The sequence below is a fragment of the Theropithecus gelada genome, chromosome 3 (assembly GCF_003255815.1).
Source record: "Theropithecus gelada isolate Dixy chromosome 3, Tgel_1.0, whole genome shotgun sequence".
In the NCBI taxonomy this organism is placed as follows: domain Eukaryota; kingdom Metazoa; phylum Chordata; class Mammalia; order Primates; family Cercopithecidae; genus Theropithecus; species Theropithecus gelada.
The window spans coordinates 44,829,072-44,848,481 of NC_037670.1; the positions used below are offsets into that span (position 1 = coordinate 44,829,072).

Consider the following 19,410-nt stretch of genomic DNA (forward strand, 5'->3'; position numbering starts at 1 on the left):
GATTTCCTTTCGGTAGAGTCCTAGCAGTGGGATTACTAGATCAAATGGAAGTTCTATTGTTAGTTCTTTGAGAAATCATCATAGACAGTAGAGATTTCAAGGGTGGGTTAGTAATACTGACTTTGGTTAGAGCTTAGGTCTTGGATCCTTTTCCAAAATATTTCAAGTTTGGGTGCTAGTCATCTTCCTAAAAGTTAATATTATCTTACTGGACCACTAAGACTTATTAGATTTAGGTCTTTATTAGAAGTTGTATCAACTTCCAATCTTGTGTTTCCCTGTAAAATTATGTTTCCTGTAGGTCTCTCTTGACCCATATCATGCAATCCATTTCCTTGACACCATTCTATTAGCACTATTTTAATAACATATGTCTATTTGTCAGGTATCTCATTATAATTATTGGTGCACTCAGAAATTTTATTTCCTAAAAATTTCTATCGTATCTCTGAAGTTACCTCTACTTTGATAATTAATTCATCATCTTGGATCACATTGCTGAGCCCCCTTTTTCTTAGTTATTTTGCATAGCTTGTTACACAAATAAGGAATATGTTAATATATAGACTTTGAGACTCTAAATATTAAAAAAGAAAAAAGAGCTGGGTGGGGCAGGGAAAGACTGGGGAAGAACAGAGAGTGAAATGATGTGGATTGATATGCAACTCTGCCTCTCATACCTGGTGGTTATGAGGAACCACTGGTAATATTCACTCCTTCCTGCTCTTGGATTGCTTACTGTTTTTGTATATACATTCGATCAGATGACATGTGCTGAGCACTTATCCTGTGCTAAGTATTTTTCTAAGTTTGGGGGTGATAGTGTTATACAGACCAACAAAATCTTTGCTCTGATAAGGTTTATATGACAGGTTAAGGCTGAAAACATTTAAATAAATACTTTAGCCATGGTACATGCAGTAAAGAAGAGTAGTATGAACAGAAAGTATGATAAGAGCAAGAAGGTTGTTTTCGATACAGTGGTTGGAGAAAGCTTCGCAGACCAATTGAAAATGGAAGGAAAATCTAAAGAAATGAAGGAGAATGTTACACAAATTTCTTGGAAGGTAACAGCAAACTGGGATGCTCTGGGGTAGACATGAGGTAGACTTATTCCAGACACCTCAAGAAGCCCTGTTGCTGTTGCCCAGAAAGGGATTGGCAGAGTGGCAGTGACGAGGCTGGAACTATGGATCGAGCCCTGGAGAGGTCTCACGAGGCTATGGTAAATAGGACGAGGGACCATTTGGAGGACTGAAGAGTGACATTATCTAATCAGGCTAATGCGTGAAGATGGGACTGCTGGGAGGAGCTAAGGTGAAATCAGGGAGACCAGTCAGGACCATAGCTGACGAAGCTGAGGAAGTGGCTAGATCTCATTAGTAAGTTCTGATGGTTAGGGTCATCTGCATTTATTAATGATCACATGTATGGAGTAAGGAAGTAAGGAAAAGAGTATGGAGTGTTGACATCATTTACTGAGATGAGGAAAACAGAAAGAAACCAGATTGGAAAGAGAGTAAGAGTTCTGATTTTTATATAGCAAGCTTGGGGCTGCCTGTTAGACATCCAAGTTGGTATCAGTCAATGATGTCAACCTATGGACATACAAATCTAGATGGTATGGAAGAAGTCAAGAATTAAAATACAAATTTAGAAGTTGTCAGTATATTGTCGGTATTTAAAATAATGACTTCAATGAGATTATATGAGGCCACTGTAGATATAAAAGAGAAGGCCAAAGGCAGACCCCTGGGATATTCTAAAATTTAGAGTTTAAGATGGAAGAAAAAAGACCTGGGAGGAAAAAAAAAAAAAGACTGAGGAAGAACAGAGAGAGAAATGAAAGGAAAATCACAAGCGCATAGTGAATCCTGGAAGTCAAGTGAAGAAAAGAGTTCAAAGGTGATTCCTTATGTTTCAGGAAGTAAAATTATGCTCAGGAGTGTTTGGCCTATTTCTTGTTTCCTGTACTTACTTCTGTTTCTTACACTTACACAAATAAGCATATACCCATATTTTAAAAACAGATTTCTACTTAAAATTAAATAAAAATATTCACATATATGAAACTCTTTTCCTTACTCATGAAAAGGAAGAAAAATTAAACACATCCTTGTTGTCTACCCTCCTTTTACATTAAAACTACCTTTCGCACCTGTTAACTTTTCTCTTTTGAGTTTCATTGCAGACACATGGCCCTTCATAAACAACTCATTTCTTTTAACTAGAGTAATTATAATGAGCATTACATGAGAGTCACCTTGCTAAAACTTGGCCAGTGTTATTTCATTTAATCTGGCTTCTTTGTCCTTTCAGAATTGCCCGATATTCTTGAAAACTTTCTTATTCTCTGGCAACAACACTATGTATCAGAAGCATTCTAATATCCAGTTGCCTCAAATATTAGAATTCGCTAGCCATCTAGGAATCCTCGTTATATTCAGAGGAGAATAAAAATAGAGACCAAAAGTGCTGTGCTGGGTGTAAACATCAGTGTTGGCATGGTGCAAATTTGTTGAGGTTGCTGTTTTGCCACGTTTAGTAATAGTAAAACAGGAAAAAGGTTTTAATTTACAGTTTTGGATTCTCACAGATTTTCCTTTCCTTTCAGCCTGTTGTGATGCTCTGTCATAGTTGTCTTACTGTATTAGCTTTCTACTGCATTGAAATTCCCACTTACAAATGGATATCCTGATGCCTAGAGTGGTGAAGTTATTTTCACATCAGCACATACCCACATACATCTGGGACACCACTGGTTCATCTTATCTGGTGCTGCTTCTGCATCACAGGAAATGGGAAAAAAAGCATCTTTTTTCAAAGAAGCATCTTTGGGGTTACAGAGACCACGAGTGTATGTGTGTATGTTTTTCTGCCCTCTCCAACCTTCTGTGCTTCTCTTTCTCTTGCTACTGAGATAAATATCTTGCTTGTGCAGGACAGATGGTGAAATGCAGCAAAAATTCAGCCAACTTCTTTTTTTCTTTTTTTTTCTTTTTTTTTTTGGACAGAGTTTTGCTCTTGTCACCCAAGCAGGAGTGCAAGGGCACAATCTCGGCTCCCTGGAACCTCTGCCTCCAGGATTCAAGCGATTCTCCTGCCCCAGCCTCCTGAGTAGCTGGGATTTCAGGCGTGCACCACCAGGCATGGCTAATTTTTGTATTTTTAATAGAGACGGGGTTTCACCATGTTGGCCAGGCCGGTCTCGAACTCCTGACCTCAGGTGATCCACCTGCCTCTGCCTCCCAAAGTAAATTCAGCCAACTTCTGTCTAAAGATGCCCTATCTTTGCCGTCTTTATCCTCTACTGGATTGGGGACTTCTAATTCTAGGTGGTTCTCACCTTCGCCTATGCCCATGTATCTTCTGTCCTATAGCTCTTCCTTCCTTTACTAGAAAGGAGATGCTTTGAGACCAAATTTTAAAAACATAAAAAGTCCCATCTCTTCATCTTAAATGATTTTTCTGAAGGCTGTCTTCTGCTACCCCTCATATTCGGGTATATAAAAAAGAAAATGATTTTTCTGAAGGCTGTCTTCCACCACCCCTCAGATTTGGGTATATAAAAAAGAAAATGATTTTTCTGAAGGCTGTCTTCCACCACCCCTCAGATTTGGGTATATAAAAAAGAAAATGACTTTTCTGAAGGCTGTCTTCCACCACCCCTCAGATTTGGGTATATAAAAAAGCTAGAAAGTTTTCTGCATTGCTCAATATCCCACCAGTGATTATAGAGTGCAGATTGTTGAGTGCCACTCCAGCTTTCCAAATTAGAGTTTCTGGAAATGGAAACTAGAAATCTAAAGTTTTAGAAACTTCCTCAAGTGGCTCACAGAACTTAAGCACTATGGGCTGTAAGTTTGGTATTCTCTAGTCGTTTTCCACCGAGGAAAAGCTCTAAAATTACTGCCAGATGGAGTAGTACTAGTGGTGCTTGTGCTAGTGTTGGTTTTGTGGTGGGGAAGTTAAGTGCATGACAGAAAGGTTTGTGGAGCAACCTTTCTCTTTGAGAGAAAGATGTAAATGATACACGGTAGCGGAATTTTTCCTATCCGTGGTGCTGCTCATAGATACTGAAGTAACAAAAACATGAAAGGGGACTATTTTCTATGTGGCACAATAAAAAGTTTTGGAAATTATCAAGAATGTGTCAGATTAATATTGTTGTAAATTGTATTAAATTAGATGAGTAGCTTGAAGCGTGTATGTTTAATCTGCACAGTTCCTGGTTCATATATTGGTTTTCTACTCAAGTCCTTAAAATAATGAAAGGAAATGTTGATTACTAAACGGTGTTACCTAAAAGCTCTCTCATATCAGTAATGATGTTGGTTAGTTCTCAGAGTACAGCATTTGCAAAAGATAAGAATTTGGGAGTTTAGATGCTCTCTCTCTGAAATACCTTAATTTAACATTTATTTAAATCTATAGCAAATAAACTGCATACACCTCTCTGAACTTCTATATGAAAAATTCTGAAGATAAAAGACGTAGAAAACATCTGAGGAGACAATCCTATAATTTTGAATAATGACATGTACTCTGTTAACTCCGACATATATAATGATCTCATACACTGTGAGAAAATATTAATAGTTATTTCATTAATATAGCTAATATTTATATAGATAATTTATATACATGCACTATAAATTATAAATATTATTACAATACATTGGTTATATGAATATTACAGAAAATATGATGTATAAATAAATTTAATAAAATGCCAAATAGGAAACATATGGTATAGTAATTGTAAGATTAATTTTTTGTAAATATTGAGTAAATGTGTGAGGTAAATGTTGAGTAAAAAAAATCATACAATTTTTAAAATAACTACTTGTTACCTGTCAGTCTTAACAGGCAGGCTACTCAAGTGAAAACTGACCAGTTGAGACTTAGGAAATATACTGAACCTGTGATAGAGAAAGAAGTTCAGAAATAGAACACTAGGGAAGAGATTTGGCTCTGTTTTCTCTCCCTACATAGGCTAGGGTAGACACGGGAATCCCAGGGTACGGTGCAAGTGGGGTGCAGTCAGTATGTCTGAAATTATCAAGATGCTGAGCATGGCTGAAGTACAGATTCCTCTGACCTGGAGAAGAGAAAGCAAGGAGACCTCTTGTCAAGACTCTACAGCACCCTAATGACCTCCTGGCCCAGTCTCTAAGCCACGTAAGGAGCTGCCACCAACCACGAGGAGCAGAGACAACTTCCCCTACCCGGGCCCAGGGAAACCAACAGCAGAGCTTCCCTCTCCCTCTTGCCCACCACATCTCCAGCCCTTCCTTCTAGTGCTCAATCCCTCCCACAGCACCCCCTCAGAGCTGTATGAGGCACCCCAGTCACTGGTGTAAGTGCAGGCTCTAAAGTCAGACAGCTCCAATGAAAGTCACCTCCTACCATTTAGATAATCAGCGCCTAGTTTGTTCTGATTGTAAAATTCTGATAAGGATTCAATGAAGAGGTACAAAAGTTCTTGGTATTGCACTTGGCAGCAAGTAGTATTTTGTTGCTCCAGAGCACTCAGGTATATTTCTTCAAGTTTTAAAATGCAATGTGGTTGTCAGTGGACGCTTACTGAATGCTCGGACACTCACTGGCTTTACTGATGACTGCTACCTGACCAAACATAATAATTTGGTAAATAAAACAAAGTGATAGATCGATGTAAGTAACTTCATGCCCTTTATATATCTGTAAGTGACTTGGACTTTAATATTTAAATACCACATTAAACGAGGCATTTGTGACTGTTAAGAATTGAATCAATAGCTCTGCCTAGGATTGCAATCATTGAATTTTACCTTCATTGTGAATATGGCTTAACTGGCTTAATTCCAGCTGATAATTCCTTTGTGTGAAGAAATCGCAGGCCAATAGCACATTTAAAAGTCCTTGCACATTTTCAAATTATAATACAGTACCCAACTTAATCTGTTCTACAACACAAGTGTTATCCTTTACCAATTATTATAGATGGCCAGCATTGTATATGGAGATTATTCAAGTTTATATGTTAGATTATAAAAATCATAATAATACTGTTTACCTTAACTATATGTGAATTCAATGACTCTCTACATGGGAAAATGCATCTGAACTTCCTTCCATTGTACTACAGTTGCTACAGTTGTCTGAAAAAGCCCTGAACAGGGACATAATTGCCACAGTGAAATGTGACCTAAGGCAGAGGTTCTCCAACCTATATATTACATATATTAGCACAAATTTGGAGATTTAATTTTAAAAGTATTTTTTAAATTGTCTGGTGGTCTATTCCAGACCCATTACATTAGAATTGGGGGAGGAGGGGAGGTAGGTGTCAGCATTATTTAAAAGCACCCAGGAGATTGGAATGTACAACCGTAGTTGAGAACCACAATCTAGAACTAGAGCTCAGCATATGACTTAAGAGAAGTGAAAGAAAGAGATTAGCACTGATTAGGACTTTCTTTATGTTATCAGAAAAATAAAGATGTAAGAATTATTTTTAAAGGATGATTCTTCAGAGGAATTGAAGAACATTTCAGGATAGAAAAATATTCTGAAATGTGTATGATGAAGATCTTCTAGAAAGTAACTGCTTTGAATGGAGAGTGTTTCATATTTCTTCATTACACTTTTCAGGAGAAATTTAGAGCCATCCAAGTGGACAGCAATCCTGGGCCTGCATATGACATCAAATCTGAACTCTCCTCAAACAGTGTCTCGATTGATAGATCAAATTGTCATAAACCCTCATTACAATAGGCGAAGAAAGGACAACGACATTGCCATGATGCATCTGGAATTTAAAGTGAATTACACAGGTAAAAAAAAAAAAATCACTCTTAGTCATCTTATCTGCCAAAATTAATTCAAAATTAGATTTGAAATATTATCAATGTCGATGCGTTAATTCATAAAAGTTAGATAATGTGTTACATAAATCATTAGAACTTAAATGGGATTGGGGGTAGAGAGAAATATATTACATTTCTTTCATCAGGATGTTTAAATCCAACTTTCTGGAAAGAACCAGTAGAATAAAACTGTCTGAGCCCTGTATAACAGTAAACTCAAAGGAGAAGCTCAGATAAATAGTTGCTGTTATTATGCACGCCCTCTCTATTTTTCATGTAAAAGAAAGGCAGTTTCGTCTACCAAAAAGGCCAGAGTAAGACATAAACTGAGAGAAGAATATATGTTCTGTGGGGAAAGTGAATAAGAATTAAATTATTCATAGGACGAAGTTTGGTTTTTTGTTTTGTTTTGTTTTGTTTTGTGAGATAGAGTCTCTCTCTGTTACCCAGGTTGGAGTGCAGTGGCATGATCTTGGCTCACTGCAACCTCTGACTCCTGGGTTCAAGAGATTCTCCTGTCTCAGCCTCCCAAGTAGATGGGACTACAGGTGCATGCCACGATGCACCACCCCCCGCCCCGCCGCCGGCCAGCTAATTTTTTTTCTTGTATTTTTGGTAGAGACGGGGTTTCACCATGTTGGCCAGGATGATCTCGATCTCTTGACCTTGTGATCCGCCCGCCTTGGCCTCCCAAAGTCCTGGGATTACAGGCGTGAGCCACCACGCCCGGCCTTCATAGGATGAACCTTTTTTTTTTTTTTTTTTTTGAGACGGAGTCTCACTCTGTCGCCCAGGCTGGAATGCACTGGGGCCATCTCGGCTCATTGCAAGCTCTGCCTCCCGGGTTCCCGCCATTCTCCTGCCTCAGCCTCCCGAGTAGCTGGGACTACAGGCACGGCCACCACGCCCGGCTAATTTTTTGAATTTTTAGTAGAGACCGGGTTTCACCATGTTAGCCAGGATGGTCTCAATCTCCTGACCCCGTGATCCGGCCACCTCGGCCTCCCAAAGTGCTGGGATTACAGGCGTGAGCAGGATGAAGTTTTTAATGGAGATTCGATAATATCTGAGTGGCAAATGAAGGACTTCCTCCAAATGCCTGGAAAATGTGCAAGAAATCCCCTGATAAAGTGAACTTTATCATGAAGGGCTCTGCTCAATTCTGACTTTTATTCCTAAGTTTTTTCAGTGCCTGGTTAGGAGAAAGTGCAGCCATCTCCGTGTTTTCATGGGGTTTTATCTATACATGCATTATAGCACTTATCGAAAACAGACTATTGTTACGGTTAGTTGTCTATCCCTGTCCTTAAGGATAAGCACTGTGTCTTACTCATTTTTGTGTCTGCCCTAGGTCTTACAGGCAGTGGGTGCTTAAGAGTGCCAGTTGGTTTGTAAATTGATGCAAGAAGGGCTTTAAAAGTCGGTGACCAATGTCAATGCTTCCATAATTGCCCTGTAAAACAATCTCCTAAAAGCTTTTTTAACATGGTGATAATTGGTGAAAATAAAAAGCCTCAGAACATTTGCCCAAGTTTCTATTAATTGATGCTGAAAATCATCCTTACCATAATTTTCAGAGAACTGGCACCACTCTCTATTGAGCACCATAATTTTATTTAAAAATAAAATATAAATGATTACCTCCAGAACTAAGACATTTTTTACACCATAAAAGAGTAATGAGGGCCAGACGTGGTGGCTCACGCCTGTAATCCCAGCACTTGCGAGGCCGAGACGGGCGGATCATGAGGCAGGAGATCAAGACCATCCTGACTAACACAGTGAAATCCTGTCTCTACTAAAAACACAAAAAATTAGCCGGGCGTGGTGGCGGCGCCTGTAGTCCCAGCTACTCGGGAGGCTGAGGCAGGAGAATGGCGGGAACCCGGGAGGCGGAGCTTGCAGTGAGCCGAGATCGCGCCACTGCACTCCAGCCTGGGCAACAGAGCAACGTTCCATCTCAAAAAAAAAAAAAAGAGTAATAAGGAGACTTGTAAAAGACCCTAAAAGGCCACCAGTGGTAGCTGACCTATTGAAATGCCTATTTCCCCTAAGACCGATGTCTAAAATTTGTACAGGTAGGATAAAACAAAAGTACATGTTTTTTAGATTAAATGTTGAAAATTATTGATTTTTAAAACTTGTTAGAAATGCTTGTAAATCTGTTCTTTCTTTTTCTTTGTTTGTTCGTTTTGCTGTTTGCTTGGTTTTCCAGATTACATACAACCTATTTGTTTACCAGAAGAAAATCAAGTTTTTCCTGCAGGAAGAAATTGTTCTATTGCTGGTTGGGGGAGAGTTGTATATCAAGGTAAATTATCAGACTCAAAAAAAACAAAAAAAAACAAAAAAAAACACAACACGTTAAAAACAGGCTATTAGAATACTTTCAACATCTTTGCAAATCTTATATCACAATTTTTCAATATCTCCTAAAAGTACTGTCAAGCATATTCATGTACATTTAGAGTTGTATATCTGTAGAGTTTTCAAAGGAATACCTGTAGAGTTTGTATATTTGTAGAGTTTTGTTTGTTTGTTTGTTTTTGAAACAGAGTCACCCAGTGTAGCCCAGGCTGGAGTGCAGTGGGGTGATCTCGGCTCACTGTAAGCTCCGCCTCCCAGGTTCACGCCATTCTCCTGCCTCAGCCTCCCATGTAGCTGGGACTACAGGCGCCCGTCACCACGCCCGGCTAATTTTTTTTTTTTTTTTTTTTTGTATTTTTAATAGAGACGGGGTTTCACTGTGTTAGCCAGGATCGTGTGGATCTCCTGACCTCGTGATCCACCCGCGTCGGCCTCCCAAAGTGCTGGGATTATAGTCGTGAGCTACCGCGCCTGGCCTATATATTTGTAGAGTTTTTTAAAATTTCTTCAGATTGCATAGAGGATATTATAAAACTATATTATTTTGAGGGGAAATTCAAGTGTCCCCCAAACTCAATATCTAGTTTCAGTATTATAAACACTCTGATAAAGTTAAAAAAAAAACTCATTAAAATGAATATAAACTGGGGTTACAAAAATTTTTTTTGTAAATCACATGATAAAATCTCATCAAAATCCAAATTATTACTTGTCACATTTTCCACACTAATAAAGCTGTCTTTATCTATAATGTGAAGGCCTCACACTCACATTTTCGTAAAATGAGAATGGAATCTCTTCTAACTTGGACATGCTAATTCTGCTTACTGACAAGAGGACTCAGATTGGACATGAATCTTACATTGTATCCATCAGTTGATATACCATTCACCCCCAGCATTAACTGCATGTTTTCCAAACACAGAAATCCATTCTCAGCAAACTATCGCAAGAACAGAACACCAAACACCGCATGTTCTCACTCATAGGTGGGAACTGAACAATGAGATCACTTGGACTCGGGAAGGGGAACATCACACACCGGGGCCTATCATGGGGAGGAGGGATGGGGGAGGGGGGAGGGATTGCATTGGGAGTTATACCTGATGTAAATGACGAGTTGATGGGTGCTGGCGAGTTGATGGGTGCAGCACACCAACATGGCACAAGTGTACATATGTAACAAACCTGCACGTTATGCACATGTACCCTAGAACTTAAAGTATAATAATAATAATAAATAAATAAATAAAAATAAAAATAATTAGACTTTTTTTTGGAAAGTATTCTCGTACTTCATACCCTCTAAATGTAACCACAAGGCTCATTGGCTGTGGAATTTCTAATAGGAGTGCCCTATCTGGGACAGAGTTTTAACCATTCATAAATAATAAAGCATCAGAAAACGTACTATAGTCTGATAAAAGGACCTGATCCCTGCAGTCACAACGAATTATAGCCATAATGTTTAAAAGTCTTAAATGTATTTAAGATGAAAATGCAGAAAACCTTGTGGAAAGATAGAGGGTCTCAAAATCAAAGTACTCACATTTAAAATGTCCTCACCTATTATAAGAGAAAGCACAAAGTTCTAAGTCAAATGCTCTTCTGATAATTCTTGCAAAAGTTCTTCACAGCAATGACACTGTGTTACCAAAAAGGCCTCATGTCTGCTGTCCGTCAAGTATACTGAAGTCAAAGACTGTATATTCATATATTTCTCCTTCTTGAAAAATATTATGATTTATTAAACTTGAAATTTTAACAGTAAAAATGAATCCTAGATAGATATTCTCTCTTTTTAGACTTCAAGCTAAAAGACATTTTATGACCACAATATAGGCTCTTCAAAAACAAATTAACCAATAACAAAATTTGAAACTCTTTATTTCATAGGAAATTTTTTTGTTTGTCTTTTGGATTTTTTTTAAAAGCTGAGTAAATGTGGCTTACGTTTACTTATTGTTAATAAAGATACATGTCTGATTGACTTAAGAAAGTCTCTAAGAGTGGTATGGAGCCAGGAAATAAACTGTATCTGAGATTAATTTCATTTAGGCATAAACAGCTAGATCATGTTTAAATCTTTCTTGAGTGATGGTAACTTTCACATATTTTATGAACTTTGCTTTATGATTTCCGTCTACTTAATTTCATAACATTCCAGTTTCCCAGCCGGGCGCGATGGCTCACGCCTGTAAGCCCAGTACTTTGGGATGCCGAGGCGAGTGGATCACCTGAGGTCAGGAGTTCGAGACCACCCTGGCCAACATGGTGAAACCCCGTCTCTACTTAAAATACAAAAAAAAAAAAAATTAGCCAGGCGTGGCGGTACACACCTGTAATCCCAGCTACTCGGGAGGCTGAGGCAGGAGAATCACCTGAACCCAGGAGGCAGGGGTTGCAGTGAGCCGAGATTGCGCCATTGTGCTCCAGCCTGGGGGACAAGGGCGAGGCTTCATCTCAAAAAAAAGAAAAAAAAAATCCCAGTTTTCAATCTTTTGAGTATATTATATTAATTAATTAGCTAGGAAAACCATGAACATATTGTTCACTATGAAGAAATGAGGTGATATTAGTTGGTTAAATCAAGGCAATCAATAAACAGACACTGCTCAAATGTTCCTTTATGAAACAGTTTTATCATCTACCAAACAAATTTTAACGTTCATTGACAAGCAGCAGAAGTGGCCTTGGTTTTTATTACAAAATTAAAGTCTGCCAAGCCATCCTTGATCCTCGTAGAATGGATAACAGTGAGATGCCAAATTTTCTCTTCCATTTTAATCTCCCCAATTCATTTTCTTAACTTATAGTCCATTGTCACACTTGAAAAGTTATCCAGTAATGCTTATTCCATGTTCACTGCCATGCCGGTACCTTGAAATTGGTCATTGTGGAAGTGTTTACACCACTAAAATGAGAAGAAGACCTATGGGGCTTTCATTTTTCTGGAGAGACAATTGATAAACATTTACCAATGCACTACGGAGTCATATGTATCTGTTTTGCATCTAAATTACACACACACACGCACGTGTGCACAAACACTCTTCTTTTGCGCCCTTCATTTAGTGCATGAATTAAATTTAGCTGGAAATGAGGTCACATAAATTTTTGCAGCATCAATGGCTGTCAAATGTACTAACTTCTCTTCAACGTTCTGCCTCTCTTGAGGAACCAAATAGAAATGCTAATTATTAGAAAGTGCTTATCATCTACCTTTTCTGAGGCACTAGACACCTGCTTGTTTCATATCTCTCTTGGGATTAGTATTTCAGCAAACAGAGATTCGTACTTCTAGTGGATGAATCACTTTGTAAAAAGCAGGCAAGTACGCTCGGCTTTATTTTTTTTAAATGCCTCCTTTCTCTTCACCTGGGTATGGATGACAAGCTGATTGCCCCTAGACCAGGGCATAGTTCATCTGAGCTTTGTCCTCTGCTCAATGTGCACCTGCTCACTCACACAGCGCCACAAAGAAGCTGAGTGCTATTATACGGAAGCGAGCACCTCCTCAGGTGCCAAATGAAAAGCACTTCTGGATTTCTGAGCCGTTGCTAATTTCCCTGAATGAAACAGTTTGTGTTGGTGATCATTTTCCCCCATGAGCAATCCTGTAACTGTTTAAAATCACTGAAGATGCCCAAAGACCATCTAGTCTAATCCGTCGCTCCTACTACTAGCCCTTTGGTAAGAAAGAAGAGCTTTCCTGTTATCCATTTGGCAAAATCCACAGATGGGCTTTATTATGTGCTTTAGTGTGCAAGGTTTAGTATTTAGTTCCATTGTATATACACACAGTACTCGATAATGAGAGTGAAATGTTGGAATAAATAAGACTGATGGTAGTTCATTCAAGGATGCATGTTGATCACGTCTGACTGGCTGGCTGCATTCTCCATTTTGAGCAGGTAGTACTGCAAACATACTGCAAGAAGCTGATGTTCCTCTTCTATCAAACGAGAAATGCCAACAGCAGATGCCAGAATATAACATTACTGAAAATATGATATGTGCAGGCTATGAAGAAGGCGGAATAGATTCTTGTCAGGTAAAGATGTAAAACTCCTCACTGTACCTTTTCAGAAGGCACTGGTGTTATAGTTATTTCATTGCTTAACAATAATTTGGGAGTAAAGAAATAATCAAGGTTCTTTTATTTCTCTTCTTTTACAAAAGTGTTACTTTTTGCCTATTTGCATAATCCTGTTGGGTAGACCTGAGCATTGGAAACAAAAATAATTTTTTAAGAAAATAGGTTACAAATCAGATGCCTTTGGAGACTAGACATAATACTTGAATGTGTGAGGCAGCCAGCTAAAATGAGCAGTGGACCTGGGTTGAACCAGAAAGTATGTACCTTATCTAAAAGCATTTCTTTTCAGATTTCCAATTATTTTAAACCCCCTGCAAACTTAAAACAAACAAGCAAAAGCAGGGCCTGAGGGCTGGTTTAGTCTACGGGCCTCTAAATTTCAACCCTGAGTTTAGAATATCATCCAAGAGTGCAGTAACCTGAAGTAATTTCTTGATGAAAACCTGCATAGCCTAGTTAGAGTCAGTTTACAGCTAACCAAAGGGGAAGTAAATAACTTAATAGACTGGCATAACCCTGGCTCTGGTTTTGATATTATCATTTACGCTTTATATTAGAAATGTAGTAACTTGACCTTGCTGTAGTGCTAATGTCAGTATTGCAATAAATTTGAAGTGTCAATAGCTCTTGACCTGTGTGGCCATTAGAAAAAAAACTCTTACCCACATACTACCTTCACTGAAACATCTCGCCACCTAAAAATAATGTTCCTGTCTGTTAGCTCCATGAAACCCAAGTACACACAATTAATAAAAAGGGAAGATCTGCTAGATTTTAGAATTGTAATTGATTTTTAGGTACAGCATGGGGTAGTCATGAAGAGCATGGATTCTACGTTCAGACTATTCTTGTTGGATCCTGGCCGTAACACTTATTGGTGAGACTTTGGGCAAGTCACTTAGGGTTTATGGAGAGGTTTAAATGAGATAATCCATGTAAGGCATCAAGGAATTACTCAAAAATGTTAACAGTTTTTATTATGAAACTTAGCAAATAAATCTTCTGGCATATTTTCTATATTTGAAAATTAATAACATATCAATGCTTTAATGTCTGCTGGATTAGATTAAACCTGCTAGCATTACCGACCAAATGAATAATTTCTAAATGAAGAAATAGCAGTTTATGTCATGGGAAAATTGTTTCACCGTGTTAAAGTATAGCAACTTATTTTATATATTAACACATATATGTCATACTACCAACACACGACAAGCCATATAAATTGATGCTTATTCAGATCATCTGTGTCTAAGTCCTCTCGTTAAATCAATGTCTTCAGGTGTGTTAAATTTCCAGCTTTGTTTGACATTTATTCTGCTTTGATAAATGCTTGCAAATTCAAGACAAATAGGATGGTTTTTTCTTGTTTAAAATTTGTCTCCGGGTCTTATACATCTTTTTTAAAATGAAAAGTGTGCTAAGGGTAAGATATATTGCCACTTGGAAGGAGATCTATAGAATTCTTGTGCAGGAGGGAAATCAGCTGGACAACTTCAATTACAGCTAATGGGGATTGTGTGGCAGACACCTCATGCACTAGGCAGAAAATATGACAGCTGATGCTATTGATTTTAGGGTTACATTAAGTCATTAACTCATGCCAGGTCTCTGAAATCTTATAGTTAGCTCGGATTCTACACAGTCTAAGCATGTTATCCATTGGCAAGTAAGAAATGTCCTACATAAGGTAATACCTTGTATAATAAAATGTTATCATAATTGAGTAATTAATATGCTCGATTGTCACATGATTTTCTTTGTTCAACTTTAATACTATGTTTTATAACAGGATTAACTGATTAAACAAAAATGCATTCTTTAAAATTGTGAACACGTTATTACTGTTCAAATACATTATTTGAATAAGTTCCTCGAAGCATCATTTTTTTTAGCCTTACAATGGCAAAGAATGTGCCTTATTAGTCATCCACACCAGGCGTATCTTCTGACTTACCAAAGGCTTGCCTTTTAGTGGTAGTAGTTTGGATTTAAAGGCAACATCAATGGCTGGAGAATATCTTCTCCACATAAAATTCAGTGAAGGACACTCTACCTGCCATTCCAAGCCATATTCTATACTAATGGCTTTCAATGTGTGGCCTCCGGTCCAGCAGCACCACCTGAGAATCTGCTAGAAATGCAAATTCTTAGGCCCCATCACATATCTGCTGAATCAGAAACTATGAGAGTGGGGCCAGCTATGTGTGTTTGTCATATCTCCCAGGAGATTCTGATGCACACTAAAGTATGAGAAGTATTGTTCTGAACAAAGATGGTCACCTTGCACTCAGACACTCAAAGAAGGTACTCATTTTTATTTTTACTTATAAATATAGCATCTCACTAGAAACATAAATTTAAGGTTAATACTTTATGTTCTGTAAATTAATGCATATTTTTAAAAATATTTATGTATTTATGTATTTATTTTTGAGTCAGAGTTTTGCTCTTATTGCCCAGGCTGGAGTGCAGTGGCACGATCTCTGCTCACTGCAACCTCCGCCTGCCTCAGCCTCCCGAGTACCTGGGATTACAGGCACCCATCACCACACCTAGCTAATTTTTTGTATTTTTAGTATAGACTGAGTTTCACCATGTTGGCCAGGCTGATCTTGAACTTCTGACCTCAGGTGATCCACCTGTCTCGGCCTCCCAAAGTGCTGAGATCACAGGTGTGAGCCACTGTGCCTGGCCCCATGCATATTTTTGAAGTACTCATTATATCTCCGAGACAGTGCAATAATGAAATATTAATACCTTCACTGAACAAATCAGAAAATTAAGGAAAGGCAACAAACATATGGGAAAAAAAAACCCCTCAACATTACTGATCATTAGAGAAATGCAAATCAAAAGTACGATGAGATACCATCTCATGCCAGTCAGAATGGCTATTATTAAAAAGTCAAGAAACAATAGATGTTGGCAAGGTTGTGAAGAACTAGGAACACTTTTACACTGTTGGTGGGAGTGTAAATTAGTTCAACCATTGTGGAAGACAGTGTGGCGATTCCTCAAGGATCTAGAACCAGAAATACCATTTGACCCAGCAATCCCATTACTGTGTATATACCCAAGGGAATATAAATCATTGTACTGTAAAGACATATGCACATGTTTGTTTACTGCAGCACTATTTACAGTAGCAAAGACTTGGAACCAACCCAAATGCCCATCAATGATAGACTGAATAAAGAAAATGTGGCACATGTACACCATGGGATACTATGCAGCCATAAAAGGGAACGAGATCATGTCATTTGCAGGGACATGGATGAAGCTGGAAGCCATCATTCTCAGCACACTAACACGGGAACAGAAAACCAAACACTGCATGTTCTCACTCATGAGTAGGAGTTGAATAATGAGAACACATGGACACAGGACAGGGAACAACACACACCAGGGCGTGTTGGGGACTGGGGGGCAAGGGAAAGAAACTTAGAGGGCGGGTCAATAGGTTCAGCAAACCACCATGGCACATGTATACCCATGTAACAAACCTGCATGTTCTGGACATGTATCCCAGAACTTAAAGGAAAATTTTTAAAAACAAAAGAAAAGAAAATTAAGTTGAGGAGAAGTTACATAACTAAACTGATGTGGTATAGTTAGATGACAGGAAGGAATGGAAACAGACTGAGGCCTCTGAACCAGATAAACCGCCCAGCCGATAGGCAACAAGTCTGTCGTAGGATCCTTGAGTAACTGCAACTGGCCCAGTATGTTCTGGGTAAGTTAAAACCCCGGTTCTGTCTGGATCCTCTTGTCTATCAAAAAATTAAATTATTTTAGAAGATATGTGAACAAACAAACGACTCCTTTTAAAAATATCCAAACAGCTGAAGTTGATTTTTAATAATTTCCAAGTCACATAAAATGTATTTTGATCCTTGGATATATACTGTTCCATAAATATTTCAGAACCTATATTACCGATTAAGGGCTTGGGAGGCAGAACTAGAAATCACAGTCCCTGCTTTCAAACAGCTTGAACACATTTGTTACACTAGAATGTTGGTAACCTATGGTCGCCAGTGCAATTTATGTTCCTGTGTACGGAGGGGGAAAAAAGGTGCTTTGATAGACTACAGTTTTTTCTTCAAATACAGGGCCCAAAGATGATAAAGAATCAGACAAAAAGCGTCTTAGGATAATTTCTAGCATCAAGCTGGGATTGAAATATTCTGTTATACCAATGATTTCAAAACACATACAACTTTAAATGTCTTCATAAATATAAAAAGAATTAATTAAAAAGATTTGCCCGATTAATACAGGAAACATACTTGTCAATTTCATGTCATTAAATAATGATATTATATGTTTGTATTATCACTGCATTACACAGGAATCATATGCAAATAAAATCTATGTAATTTACTAGGATCTGCTGTAATTAACATTCATAAAAATTAAAAACATTTCTTAGTTTGAAATCTCAGATGAAAACATGAGTAACTATCACTGAAAATTATATCACAGACTTCCTTATTTCAGTTGAAAGTTTTTCAAATCAGATGGTGTTTGTTGAGCCCCAAAAAGATAATGTTACCCAAGAGAACTAAAATCTACTGTGTAAGTGAGTTCCTAATTTTTTCCGAAGAGTATATTGTGAAATAATTTGTCTTTTCCACAATGTCCTTTGTGACACTTACAGCAGATCTCCTTAAATAAAATGACTGGATTTTAATAAATATTTTGTTTGGGATGCTTGTCATAGTTGTGCTTTAAAGAAATTCTTAGTATCCACCAAAATACCTAATTAAAGTGGTGAAACTTTTACTAAAAAGCTGCACCGTAAAAATTATAAATTATGTCTTAGTTGTTACAGTGTCTCTGTCTCCTTACTGAGGTTCTCATTCCTGACTTAGAGTGAAAGTGAGAATATATACAGATGACTTGCAATTAAATCGTATTTTTAAATTTATTTGATACAAATAATTTTATATGTTTTGATCAATTGATGACATATCTACAATTTTGTTTTGCAATTCACTCTTTAGGGGGATTCAGGAGGACCGTTAATGTGCCAAGAAAACAACAGGTGGTTCCTTGCTGGTGTGACCTCATTTGGATACAAGTGTGCCCTGCCTAATCGCCCGGGAGTGTATGCCAGGGTCCCAAGGTTTACCGAATGGATACAAAGTTTTCTACATTAGAACATTTCTTAAACCAACCATGAAAGTCAGATTATTTTCCCATTCTACTCTAGAAAGCATGGAAATTGTTTAGTACAAAAATTTTAATGAGTTACCCAAAGTTTTTATTCTTACCTATGCCAATGAAATGCTACAGGGCCAGGGAAACAAAATTTTAAATATAATAAAATTAGCAATACAGAGTAACTTTAAAATACCATTAAATACATTTTTTATTTCATTGTGAACAGGTATTTCTTCGCAGATCTCATTTTTTAAATTCTTAATGATTATTTTTATTATTTACTGTTATTTAAAGGGATGTTATTTTAAAGCATATACCATACACTTAAGAAATTTGAGCAGAATTAAAAAAAGAAAGAAAATAAATTGTTTTACCCAAAGTGTGTCACTGTTGGAAATAAACTGCCGTAAATTTTCTAGTTCCAGTTTAGCTTGCTATTAGCAGAATCTCAATCGTTTCTCTGTCTTTTCTATCAAAATTCATTCTTATTTCAACATATGCATAACCTTAGTATTTTCCCCACTAATAGAAACTATTTACTGTGAGCTTATGTCACAGGCCTGGACTAAATTGATTTTACATTCCTCTTAAATAAGTTAATTAAATAAAATATAAATTAACTGATACGGTCATTGTTTATTAGATGAATTTTACCTGGATTATGTATACTGTCTATTTCATGCTAGTATTTTTAAGTCTCAAAAAAATAATCAGACATACCAAAGAAATGCACCTATTACAAATCCTGGTCTTTGTTTATGTGTGTTACAGTGGATATTTCTAATATGTGAAAAACTTATTTAGACACAGCTGAATCACCCATGAGAAGGTCAAATATGTGGAATAAATGAATTTGCTTCACTTATTTAATCTCTTGGATCATTTCCAGAATAAGTTCAGACTTCAACTTAGCTCACCACACAG

The 19,410-nt window shown here is 37.5% G+C and overlaps 1 protein-coding gene across 1 annotated transcript in view; it reads left to right on the forward strand.

The window, feature by feature from the left end:
• TMPRSS15 (transmembrane serine protease 15) overlaps positions 1 to 19,347 on the forward strand; it is a 131,688-nt gene extending 112,341 nt beyond the window's left edge. The window contains exons 22-25 of the mRNA XM_025380284.1: positions 6,637 to 6,818; positions 9,067 to 9,162; positions 13,133 to 13,272; positions 18,327 to 19,347. Of these exons, the coding sequence (XP_025236069.1) occupies positions 6,637 to 6,818; positions 9,067 to 9,162; positions 13,133 to 13,272; positions 18,327 to 18,482 (574 nt within the window). The 3' untranslated portion in view covers positions 18,483 to 19,347. The remainder of the gene's footprint in view (positions 1 to 6,636; positions 6,819 to 9,066; positions 9,163 to 13,132; positions 13,273 to 18,326) is intronic.
• Positions 19,348 to 19,410: the final 63 nt, after the last annotated feature.